This window comes from Natrix helvetica (assembly GCF_964273705.1).
Source record: "Natrix helvetica genome assembly, chromosome: 1".
Lineage (NCBI taxonomy): Eukaryota > Metazoa > Chordata > Lepidosauria > Squamata > Natricidae > Natrix > Natrix helvetica.
The window spans coordinates 229,994,512-230,007,434 of record NC_138548.1 but is presented as its reverse complement, the minus strand read 5'-3'; the positions used below and the strand labels follow the sequence as shown (position 1 = coordinate 230,007,434).

General features: G+C 45.5%; 1 protein-coding gene across 11 annotated transcripts in view; it reads right to left on the bottom strand.

Annotated features, from left to right (window-relative positions):
- Positions 1-12,923, bottom strand: part of KMT2D (lysine methyltransferase 2D) — a 128,598-nt gene that overhangs the window by 9,302 nt on the left and 106,373 nt on the right. For all 11 annotated transcript variants that reach the window (XM_081939640.1, XM_081939641.1, XM_081939637.1 and 8 more), the window contains 8 exons: positions 12,095-12,267; positions 10,347-10,474; positions 9,705-9,831; positions 9,478-9,602; positions 7,307-8,450; positions 3,578-3,714; positions 2,171-2,301; positions 421-706 (listed from right to left, as the gene is read on the bottom strand). In XM_081939640.1, the coding sequence (XP_081795766.1) occupies positions 421-706; positions 2,171-2,301; positions 3,578-3,714; positions 7,307-8,450; positions 9,478-9,602; positions 9,705-9,831; positions 10,347-10,474; positions 12,095-12,267 (2,251 nt within the window). The remainder of the gene's footprint in view (positions 1-420; positions 707-2,170; positions 2,302-3,577; positions 3,715-7,306; positions 8,451-9,477; positions 9,603-9,704; positions 9,832-10,346; positions 10,475-12,094; positions 12,268-12,923) is intronic.

The window sequence follows — 12,923 nt, the reverse complement described above, 5'->3', positions numbered from 1 at the left end:
TACAGAACAGAATTCAGAATTCATCCAGGTTTGCTGGCAATCGAAGATCTATAAATACCAAATATCCAATCAGAATCCAATTCTGATTGACGACTCTTCATAATCAAAAGTTAAGCCAAGTAACTTTCTCACTTTAAATGTTAGCCTGGAAATACCCTTTATGACAAGGTTTCCCCACCTTGGCAACTTTAAGATGTGTGGGCTTTGACTGCCAGCCTTCCCCAGTTATCCATTCTAGATGGGGAATTCTGGGACTTCAAGTCCACATGTCTTTAATGTTGCCATGGTTTGGGAAATCCTTGTCTACAAATACCTACCACCCAAGCGAAGGCCACCCATCCTTCCTGTAATTAGAAGTGGGTGTTTCTGTTTCCTTAGCACAGCTATATTCCAGGACAGAGTCCTTATTCCACTCCTTACCTGCTCCTCGTAGATCTTTTCCCGCCTGTTAGCAACCTCGTTCCGGATGATGGTACCAATGTATTCAATAACCATTGTGTGCTTCTCAAGATCCTTGGCAGCATAAAGCCCAAGCCCCTGGATGCGGGACCGGGCCAGGTACACATTGTTCTTCCATTCAGTCTTGAGCCGGCGGTACTGTGAGGACTTGGAGTGCACAAACTGCTTGCTATAGGGTGTGTTTGTTTCACCTGTGAACGTACTCTGGTAAGCTTTGGACATGCTGGTGCTGTTCAGTGTGTGGGGCCTTCAAAATACATAAGGGGGAGAGGGGAGAAAAACAAATTATATGAAGCCCATCAGTAAGTGCTGTGAAAACATAGGATGAAATACAGAGGTTTTGAGAGACAATAATCATTGGGACTACGTTGGATATGATATCAGCTTCGTCTGATCCCAATTGCTGAAATCCACTGACAAAGGTTCTTTGCTGTTTCAAGGTGGAAAAAAGACTTTTAAACCACAAACTGTAAAATAAGTTTAAAAGAATAACTTGTTCCCTAACTTGTCTGACAGTTATCAGCTGCCTTCAGAGTCAGACATCAGTGAGGCAGATGAACAGCTGGAGCCTATTCCCAGTGTGCCCATGCACAGAGTTGCCAGATGAAGGGAACAGCTACGGAACAAGGGTTGACTTGGGAGCAAGGCCACAGGTGGACGGTAAATGGCTCCTCCCATAGAGAGCAAAAGGGGAAGGGTGTTTGCAGGAGACAATTCATTCATTCCTACATTCTTGCCAAATATTGGGGGGTCTGAAAGATATTGGCCTGGCCACTCTCCAAGCTTGATAAAGGTCGGTAATTGTGAACTACATTGAAAGACTGTGGGCTGGGACTTTGCTGGAGAAAAAAATCACTGCAAATTAAATAAAAGGTGTTTATTAGGATGAGGACTTGGCTTCGTGCTGCTGGGGAAGCCGAGGTCAGAACAGGCATCAGCGACCGGTTCTGTAGAAAGAGTGTTCTCCGCAAATCGGAGAGGGCTTCACATGCTGCCTGCACCCCCACAGATAGGGGCCTTTCTTGTTTGTGCTCAGCGGTTTCTGACATGCTGCGGATTGGTGCCAGTCCACAGACCAGGGGTTGGGGACCCCTGATGTAAGTTAGAGCCACCCACCACATCTTGGGCCGATGAATTCCAACATTTAATTTTGCACTAGCTGCCTTCTTTCACTCTAAATCTCCTAATTAGTTTCACTACTGGTATTAATATTGGTATTTTCCTCTATGTCATCCAGGATTTTGTACACAGTATGTCACCTCTTCCTAACCTGAACAGTCCCACTGTTCTAGCTTTTTTTTTTTTTAATGAAGGAAATCTTTGCCTCCTTTAAACATTTTGGTTGCTCTCTTCTACAGCTGTATTGCATCCCTTTTCAAAGGTGGTGATCAGAACTGAACGTGGTATTTTAGATGTGGTTGTACCCCCGATTTGGAAGAAAAGGTAAGAAACACCGGCTTCATTCTTTGCTTTACAAAGCTTCTCAAGGGGCTCCTCTTGCCTAGGTTCTCCTGGCATTAACATCAGGGCCACAACACAGGAAGCTCCCTTGTTTGAAATCACAAGTGGCTGGTTGTGGTCTTTCCTATCAAATGTGTTTTCTGTCCCAGAATCTTCTGCATACATTTTACTCTCTCAACTTGGTATCTCAACGCAGGTTCTTCACTGAAGATCAGCAATCAAAGGAGCAACATAAATGCTGTTCACTCACCGTTTGTAGTGTGTAAGGATTTTGGGTTCTGATCGAGCACAACCAGTGGGATTGATCATGAGTGGCAGCTCCATGAGTGGATGACGTCCATAGCGAAACAGGTAATTCTGACAGCTCTCTACACCAGGCAGCTGGGAAGAGAAGAGGATTGAGGGGAGGGGGGTGTTGTCACTTAAAAGGCATTAATGCTCAGAATGGTCAGTGATAAAAGAAAAGGCACAGTGGCTAGACACCATCAAAACAAAACCCAGGCAGAACATAAAACAACTGGCAGAAGCTATCTAAGATTGGGGATTGTGGAGTGAGTGGATTCATAGAACCTCTGAGATTGAATGGATCGCATCATCAATATTTCTATTGCATGAGCAGTCCTTTCTCCTGATGCCGAGTAAGACAAGTCTACCCTTAATTGGAGTGGCTGAGTGGGTAACTATTTGAAACTCACTGTCACCTTAATCTACCCCACAGGGTTCTCAGCATGGGAAAATAATAGAGGACTATTATGCAATCCTACCAGGGTTCCTGGAGAAACCATAGTATGAATGGAGAATAAGCCAGATTGTATTTCTGGGGACTGTGTGACTTTTTATGAGCTGTGGATCAACCCAGACACAACAATGAGAGCATCTCTCAGAGATTGTAAAGTCCCTTTTGGGAGAACTAAAATGTCACCAAGATTACATATTGTGTGGACCCCACTGAAAAAGGGGGGTAAAATAAGGTTTAAGGGGATAAAATATGCCTTAGTTTTAAGGCATCTTCAGTTTGCTACTGTCAAGAAAACATATAGTTTATTCAAAATTAATATTGTCTGCTTTACACTAATCCAAGTATGCTTTGTTAAATAAGACCACGTGTCTTGGTAGACTTGTAATGGGAAGTTAGTCAATTTTGCTACCAAGTTCTCCGTCAATAAAGACTGGAGGACTTATGAATGAAGTTACTATGGTCCATAAAGACTATCACTCTTGCTAGTTATTTTTTTCTTAGGGTTAGAATCTGAGCAGGCTGTATCTAGTGATGGGTCACAGAGATAAATTTCAGAAGCTGCTAATCTACCACCTACTCTTACTTCACATCTTTATTCCTGAAAAAGTGAAAAAGAGTAGGTGGTAGTTGTAGCCTTGGGGGGGCGGGGGAGCAGCGCTTCAATATCCATGCCAAAATTGTTGTTAGGTTGGCATTTCACGGTCTCCATGACAGTTATGGGAACCTCCCTATTCATCATTCTGCCCACACAGAAGGCAGGATACATCCTCAATCTGATTTAGTTGCTAGATTTGAGCCGGTCATAAAAGAGTTGAATGATCCCCTTAGGATTAGATCATTTCCTGTCAAGATTTGGGCTGCTGGCACCAGCTGTTACTTCCCGATTCAGGGTTCCTATTTCTTGCATTTGGTACATACGGATTCTGCGATGCGCAGAACAGCATGCACTGTCAAGCCAAAGAGCTCTTCTCCCTTTAGATACTCGGGGAAAAGTCGCAGCATGTCAGCTTCCTTGCGCATCATAGCCACCGGTTCGATAATGCGGTTCCAGACAGCTGTTGGAACAGAGGAAAAAGGAAGAAGAATTGAAAACGAGACATATTCATTCATCTCAGGCAACTAAGTACAAATTTGCTGAGGGGCAGAATCAGAAACCAGACTCCAAATATATCAAAATGCTTGGCTATAGGACAATCCTCTATGGCCGTGATGGCAAACATATGGCACCTATGCTGGAAATGGCATACAGAGCCATCTCTTTGGGCAGACCAGTTGTTGCCTGTTGCTCTTATGGGTTCCGGTGCGCCAGCTGGTCTTCGCGCACACAGGAGTGCCAGAAACCGGAAGAGTAGCTCCCTGATGCGCATGCACACACTGGGAAGCTGAGCTTCCAGTTTCTGGTCCTCATGCATGCATGCGCACCAGAAACCTGAAGACCAGGTGACCGGCACACATGTGCACACCGGAAACTGATCTTCCCCGTGCGCATGCATGTACTCCCGTTTCAGCACTCGATGCTGAAAAGCTTTGCCATCACTGCTCTATGGTTTCAGACACATGTTCAGGAATTCACGCATAAAAGTACAAAAACTAGAGATGGCACAAATGTGCATTAGGCAACCTTCATCAATTGCTATGCAGAGTCATGCAGCCAGCTTTCTAAAAACTGACTGACCAGAGGGCAGAGTTGGGCAAAAAGGCTCTTGTCTCATAATGTCAATGTCGAAAGGCATTCCACCCTATATTTGTTCCACCAAGACAATTCGTTCTACTTATTGCCTGTTTTCTTTATCTAAATATTAAAACTCCATCTAATATAAAGAGTACAGGTAGTCCTTCAGTTAACAATGGTAAACTGGGACTGGAATTTCCATTGCTAAGTGTTGCGGCTGGAAAGCACAATATCAAATGACTTCATCACTGAGTGACAGCAATCTTTGCACTCCCCCTTTGCTGTCGTTGACCAAGGATCACAAGTCATTAAAGGAGTCCCAAGTGACTCATAAGCAGGCCAAAAGGGAGGGAGGTGGCTGCAGCTGGGTAGGGGAGCGTGTGCAGGTGCTGCTGGTGAGGCACAACAGGAGCTTAGGTGGGTTGGCTGTTGCCAGGTGTGGGAAAGTGCATGCGATTTACCAGAGCTACTTGCAACTTTCCCTTCCAGCTTCCCAGTTGACTTTGCTTATGGGAAGCGGGCATGGAAGATCACAAATGGTGATCATATAACCCTTGGATACTGCAATCGTGGAAGGGATGAGTTGGTTGCTAGGCACCCAGATTTGATCACATGACTGCAGGGGTGTTGGGGCAGCCAGAACTTCGAAACTGGTCATTAGGTAAAGGTTCCCCTCGTACATATGTGTTAGTGGTTTCCGACTCTAGGGGGCGGTGCTCATCTCCATTTCAAAGCCGAAGAGCCACGCTGTCCGAAGACGTCTCGGTGGTCATGTGGTCGGCATGACTAAATGCCGAAGGAGCATGGAACGCTGTTACCTTCCCACCAAAGTGATCCCTATTTTTCTACTTGCGTTTTTACATGCTTTCCAACTGCTAGGTTGGCAGAAGCTGGGACAAAGTAACGGGAGCTCACTCTGTTATGCAGCTCTAGGGATTCAAACTGCCAAACTGTTGACCTTTCTGAAGCTCGGCGTCTTAGCCACTGAGCCAGCCACCACGTCCCTGTAACTGGTCATTAGTACCATTCATATAGTGCGGTTGTAATTTTGAACAAGTGAGCCATCATTAAACAAGAACTATATCCGGATGCTGATATAACTGCAGACCTGGAGTAGGTACTATTTTCTGACATGAACAAGACCAAACATTTGAATTTAAGTGAAAGTTGTTTTACTTTTAAGGAAACCTGTTCTCTGGGAAATGAAATTGACCCTAAAAGGGAATGACGTTTTGGTATGTATGAATATACAGCTATGCTTCTCAACTAGTAGTATGTTTCATTCTGGTGGGGAAGCGACTCTCCTTCTCAATTAAGATGAAGAGACGAAGAGAAAGCATATGCAATAGCAATAGCAGTTAGACTTATATACCGCTTTACAGCCCTCTCTAAGCAGTTTACAGTCAGCATATTGTCCTTATCAATCTGGGTCCTCATTTTACCCACCTCGGAAGGATGGAAGGCTGAGTCAACCTTGAGCCTGGTGAGATTCGAACTGCCAAACTGCTGGCAGCCGGTGATCAGCAGAAGTAGCCTGCAGTGCTGCACTCTAACCACTGCACCACCTCGGCTCTCTATGCACTAGTTACCTGTCTTTTAATCTGGATGGGGATTGTTTGTTTGCTTGTTTAGGCTTGGGGAAAAGATTGCTCCCAATCAGGTAATCCTTGACTCACAAACATCCCTTTAAGTGACCGTTTGAAGTTATAATGCCCCTGAAAAAAAGTGACTTATGTCCATTTTTCACACTTCTAACTGTTGCAGCATCCCTGTAGTCATGGGATGAAAATTCGGACACTTGGCAACTGGCATGTATTTATGACAGTTGCAGTGTCCTGGGGTCATGTGATCACTTTTTGCGAAGTTCTGACAAGCAAAGTCACCGAGGAAGCCAGATTCAATTAACAAACGTGTTACTGACTTAACAACTGCGGTGATCCCCTTAACAACGGTGGCAAGAAAGAAAGTAAAATGGGGGCAAAATTCACTTAACAGTTGGTTTGCTTAGCAAAAGAAATTCTGGGTTCAATTATGGTCGTACATTGAGGACTACCTGTACTGTTTCAGCCTCAGTAAACTCTCAGTCTCCCCGTCCCCAACTAAGTTCCTTCAGGGAGCCTGCCATGCCCACATCCTCTTGTCAGAAGGATGAAGGTCCGTATGCACAGGCCTCAGGCCTGAGCCAAAGAAATGATGGCACAGATTGTTATTTCCATATTTACTTCACAAAGAAATGGTCACTCTAGCCTGTACTGGCTCTATATGCCAATGTGTTACTCCCTCATCTTCCTGATCGATCTTGAACAACTAATCTCCCTTCTTCTCCCTATGGTCTTTTTAGACCAAAAACGTGGAAATAGCGCCCCCCCCCCCTTAGCCACTTTAAATACTGGTTGTCTGAAAAGCATGTTTTACAATGTACCAGCTATCTTAAAGTGTTATTAATTTTAAATGCACCCAAGAGGACATCTTTGGAGGTCTCTGCTGAGCTATGCAAGGTCCAAGAGTCTTCCTCTTACTTTCAAACATGGAATAAGCTCAATGCCTCAGAAAACAGACTGATCTTAAACATACCCCTACAGCTGCTGTGCTTTTTCAAACAATTAATTCTGGACAGAGGAAGTGGATTTTCTCACGTCAACCCTGCATAATATTAAGACACTCAGGATCCTACCCTGTTTCCCTGAAAATAAGCCCTTCCCCGGATAATAAGCCCAATTGGGCTTTTGAGCGCACGTGCTAAAATAAGTCCTCCCCCGAAAATAAGCCCTCCCTGAAAATATTGCAACACAGCAGCAGCCACGAAGTGACCATGCTCACCGCCTCCTGCACCTCAAAAATAATAAGACCTCCTTGAAAATGAGGCCAAGACACTGTCTTATTTTGGGGTAAACACAGTAGAGGAAGAATTCTGGCCCCGCTCTAAAACCCGCAACCAGCAAACTCATGACAACGGCGCCCAAGCTGATCCCTACCCTGTGGTGAGGAATCTGTGAAGACCAAATCCTCCAAACCATGCTCCATCACTTGAACCACGAACTCTGGCCGGCCGTTGTTCTCGCAAATGGTGCAACGGTAGCAGCAACGCCGGTTGTTGGTCCGCAAACTCCAGTAGATGCGGGTGGCCTCGTAGCCCACAGGGTAGAGTGCTGTGGCGCTGTGGAAGTCTGCCATTTGGTGGGGCAAGAGCTGCCCTATGGCGTGGAAGACCAGGCCTCCCACTCGGAACATGTGGAGGCGCTCCCCGCGCTGGATGATGCTGGCAATCTGCTTGACCTCGTCCCGCTCGATGTAAACCCGCCGGAAGACAGTAAAGGTGCTGAGCTCCTGGTCACAGGGACCCTTGAGCTTGTGCATTGGGCACAGCATTGTCTTGTCCTTAAAGAACATGCACTTGGCACGGATAGCACAAGCAAAGTGATAGACGTTGGGGCAGCGGATACGGTTGCAGCTGTTAGTGGCACCGGTCTTCTGGCAAAGTGAGCATTTGGTGAGCAGGCCCCGGTGCAGTGCTACTTCCACGTTAATGAGGGCCCCACCCTGAGTCTCGTAAACTTCCGTGGACCAGAGGGCGCAGTTGAGGTGCACCCACAAGTCCAGATCAAGATTAAGGAGGCGGGCTGGACCATCCGTGGCCCCGTCTCCTTCCTCGTGGCAAAAGCAGCACTTCCGTAAATCACGTGGCACTTTCTCGGGCCGAAGAGTGGTGGCCAAGCGCTCAATGAATTCCGCAATTTCCCTCTCCCCATCACGCTTGGTGCCACCCTTCTGAATGGTAATGAGGAAGCGCAATCGTTTCCATCGCACCCCTTTCCACTTTTTTAGCCTTGGCTTGCTCTCCTCACTCTCTTCTAGGGGCCTGGAGCGAGGCTTGGCCTTAGGGGGAGACTGAGGGGCTTCTTCTTTAGGGGATGGGGGTGGAGGGGAGGTCACAGGCGGAGGTGGTGCTTCCGGCTCAGGGGGCGGCTCAGGAATTTTGGGTGGGCTTGGTGGAGAGGGTGCAAACGGGGACAGAGGAGGAGATGGTTCTTCAGGAAGCGTTAAGAGTTGCCGGACATCCAGATTGGCAACGTTGTTGATGTAGCAGTGTTGAGCAGCTTTTTCTGGAACTGAAGTCTCCTAAAGGGAGGCGGGGGGGGGGGGGTAGGAAGAAACCCATCAAGTACTAAGAACCGGAACAATTCCATGAGCTGATCAGAGTTGCTTCTTTATTAAAAGGTAAAAGTTCTCGTTGCATATATGTGCTAGTTCTTCCTGACTCTAGGGGGCAGTACTCATCTCTGTTTCAAAGCCGCAGAGCCAGCGCCATCCGAAGACGTCTCCGTGGTCATGTGGCCGGCATGACTAAACGGCAAAGGCACACGGAACGCTGCTACCTTCCTACCAAAGGTGGTCCTTATTTTTATACTTGCATTTTTTTACGTGCTTTCGAACTGCTTCTTTATTGCTGCTTGACTATTTACAAGAATCTCGCCAGACTGACTACACTCTCTTGAGAACCATCAGATAAAGGCTTCAGGAATTCTAGAGGAGGGAAATGGGGGATGGAGTTTGGCCTCTGTGGCTTCCTTCCCTGCAAGGACTCCAAGCTTGATAGTTTTTTTTCACTTTTCCTCCAATTCTAGCTAGAGATTCTACCACAAACATCTTTGAAAAAGAAGCAGACCCAAGTAAGACTACCAACCAATGGGAGTTCCACCCTGAAAGCAACAAAGTCTGAGAAAGATCACTTGTGCTACTTAAGGTAATCAACATCTTTTCTCAATGGGGTCCTTGTGCAAAAGATGAAATGGGGGGATGTGGTTCTATTGTAAAGTATCATCTTCTTTCAAGATCTTTTTTTTTCTAATTTGAACAAAATACATATCAACATATGAGGTTTGGTGATAATCTGTAATCTATTCTTACATGAAAAAGGAAGAAGAATTACGGCAAAAGCATGAACAGAAGATGTTGGATAACCACTTGTTTGAAATGGTGTAGGGTTTTCTGTCCAGGCAGGGGGTTGGACTAGAAGACCTCCAAGGTCCCTTCCAATTCTGTTGTTCTATTCTATTCTTTCAAATAAGCTTATTGCAAGTAATTAAAAACTGTTCAATGACAAATGAGATTTTTTTTAAAAAAAACCTCCTAGCTCCTCTTTTACCTGTTTCAGCAAAGTTAAGATGTCCAGTTCATTCTTGAGACTGTAGCCAGGCAACATGGCATCAAACTGTTTCAGCCACTCTGGTCCTCCTTCAGGGCCCTTTGAAACTACTGGCTTCTCTTTGCCTAAGGAGGTTGGGATAGAGAAACAGGGACCAATAAAAGACAGACTAGAAAAAATCAGAAAAAGATGTACTACCAAGAGGCCATCTTGACTGGAATACTCACTTTGTGCATCAGTTTCGCCTTTCCTGGGTTCACCGGTGACATTTCGCTCTGGAAACAACACTTCATAAGAACTGGGAATCTTCATGCTCAAAAGCTCTGCCACCGCCACCATGACACCGTTCAGGTTCTGAAGACGACGATGGGAATGGTCAGGAAAGTATTTTTGAGATTGAGAAAGGGAACCCCCAAAACCCTTTAATGTAGCCTAATCACCAAATAAATTTTGATTGACGTATCCATAGTGTAGGTCATGGGGACAGAAGAATGTCAGCACATTCTCGTCGATGTGGGGGACACATCAACCTGAACACCTACCAAGTGCTTGACAGCAGTTTAGTAATGAGACCCCGAAAAGTAGCAACAATAAAAGATGCTCAGACGCAGGATAAGCTGTCAGAATAGGTGATGGCTATGGCACAAAGCAAAACTAGAGACTTCTTGCATTTCTACCAAATGTGGAAAATCTATAACGGTACCCCAGTTGATAAAGCTCTGAGACAAACAAGGCAGATAAGTCACTTCATGAGGACTTTATCGTGCCTAAAATATCTATACAGCAACTCTTGCCAACTCACAGCCTTTAAATATCTTGGACTTTAATTCCCAAGGCTGAAAAGATGACTTTTGGTGCTCGCTCCGTACCTTGGCAGCAGCTGCAGACACGGTGAGCATGACAGAGACCTCACTCCCTTTGGCTCGCTCCCAGGAAGTGCCGGGTGTCTCCTTTCCCACTGGCTCCACAGTCCCATAGGATTTGGAATCTGGGAAAACTGAAGGGGAAAAAAAGCAAAGGGAAAATAGAAAAGCTGTCAGAAGCTGCCACTCAAGCTCCTATTCCAGAAATTCAAACCACTTATCTAAAGTTAGGGTAATTCAGCGCTCAATCCGGAATCGGGTACCTGAACAGACTTAAGTCACAGATCAACCAATATAAATGCCAGCATTTTCCTGAAGGCACGGCTCCCAGTGTCAATCTGGGACATTAGAAATTACGCAAAGCAGAAAGTCAGAGATGAAGTGGAGGACAACGACAGCAATGAGCAAGGGGAACTCAACATCTAGGAGACTTCATTCATTATGATCTCATTCACTTAATGTATTACACTTTACATGGGGCTGCCCTTAAAGACAACCTAGAAACTTCAACTAGCATACGATGCCTACAGAGTTGTTGCTTTACTATCATTTAACCCTATCTTACTGCTAGAGGAGCTGCACTGATTGCTAGTATGCTTCTACTTGCAATTCAAAACATTGATTATTCCTTACCCTCTCAAGGGCTGGCTCAGTGGTGAAATTCAAATTTTTTTACCACCGGTTCTGTGGGCATGGCTTGGTGGGCGTGGCATAGCTTGGTGGGTGTGCCAGGGGAAGGATACAGCAAAATCTCCATTCCCTCCCCCCACTTCTGGGGGAAGGATATTGCAAAATCTCCATTTCTACCCCACTCTGGGACCAGCCAGAGGTGGTATTTGCTGGTTCTCCGAACTTCTCAAAATTTCCGCTACTGGTTCTCCAGAACCTGTCAAAACCTGCTGAATTTCATCCCTGGCCTGGCTGTCTAACATACTGTTTTTCCCAGATAGATTCTGCCTATCCATCTGAGCAACCATAGAATGCCTGCTGAAGTTCTCCATCTATAATGGACATTGTGGGAAGGATCACAGAAGTCCTTATCCTCTAGAACAGCGGTCCCCAAACTTTCTGGCTCCATGGGCTGGCAGCAGCAGTGGCGGTGGGTAGGGGATGGTTTCGTGCATGCAATGTAGCTCCTGCGCATGCACAAATGAAGCTTTGTGCACTCATCTGCCGCTTACGCGACCTGGTTCCCAATGGGCCACAGATTGGTACCTGTCTGTGTCCTGGTGGATTGGGGACCCCTGGTCTAGAATACCTTGTTGTCTGCCATCCCCAGGTGGCACCCATTTTCAAAATCTACTTAAGACCTGGCTATTTTGAGAGGTCTGAGTTTATGTCTAATGCCAAACTGGAATTGTTATTGTTACATTTATAGTGTGTATAATGCAGCAGTTTATTATGGTTATTACAGACATTGGTATGTTGTTATCATTGCTCAGGTATGTAACATTTAGAATCTTTTTAGATCAAAACAGTTTGGATTATAGGGTACTTTTCATCTGGGAAATGCAGATGCAACAAGGATTAAAGATTATTCTAGCTCAGTGGTTCTCCATTTTTTTCACCACAGACCCCCTTTTAACTTTTGTGCCCACGGAACCCCAAGATTTAACTCAAGATTTGTAACATTTCTTCAAGCCTTCCCAGACCCTCTGTGACATCGCAGCGCCCCCGCCCCCCCGACCACAGGTTGAGAACCCCGGTTCTAGCTCATGGGTTATCTTCCCTACAAGGCATTACTTTTCACGAACCTGGGATCCTGGCCTTTGGAATTATGGGGATGACAGGGGACATGGGGCACTCCTCCACTTCAGAGGCTCCAACCAGCAATGGGAAGTGTGGTATCTCTTCTCCCAAGACACTTTCTGGAGACGATGCTGGGACAATGGTGTCAGGGCAGTCACTCTCCTCATCACTCTCCATCCTGCAGAGATATTGGAGAACGGTTATACAATTTAGAAAGCATCTGCTCTCACCTGGTTTTTGTGAAAGTGATTTTATTTATTTATTTTTCAAAATTTATAGACCGCCCCCTCTCCCCGAAGGGACTCGGGGCGGTGTACAGGCATCTCATTAAAAACAGGTACAAAAGATAAATACCCTTAAATATATTCCCTTAAAAGCGAATTAAACCTAAATTCAACTGTACAGAATAATAAAAGTTAAAATCAACTAAAACGCATACCCCTAAAAATTTAAAAATACAGACTTGAGGGACTTGAGGGCATTACGGGAGTGCTGGTGAATATCAACAAATCTTGCCATTAAGAGATGGGCAGCAGGGCCGGATTTTCCTATAGGCTAACTAGGCTTCAGCCTAGGGCCTCAAGATCAAGAGGGGCCTTTTATTTTTATTTATTATCCGTGCCACATTTTTTATAAAGGTTAGTACCAATTACAACATGTTTCATTTAATATATTGATATATATCACAGTAATTATGTATTTTATTATCTCTCATGTAATTTACAAACTTAAAAATGGGAGGTGAAAGAGCCCCATAAGTGGAATAGCCTAGGGCAGCGATGGCGAGCCTTTTTTGGCTCGCGTGCCACAAGTGGGGGGAGCGCGGGGGGGCGT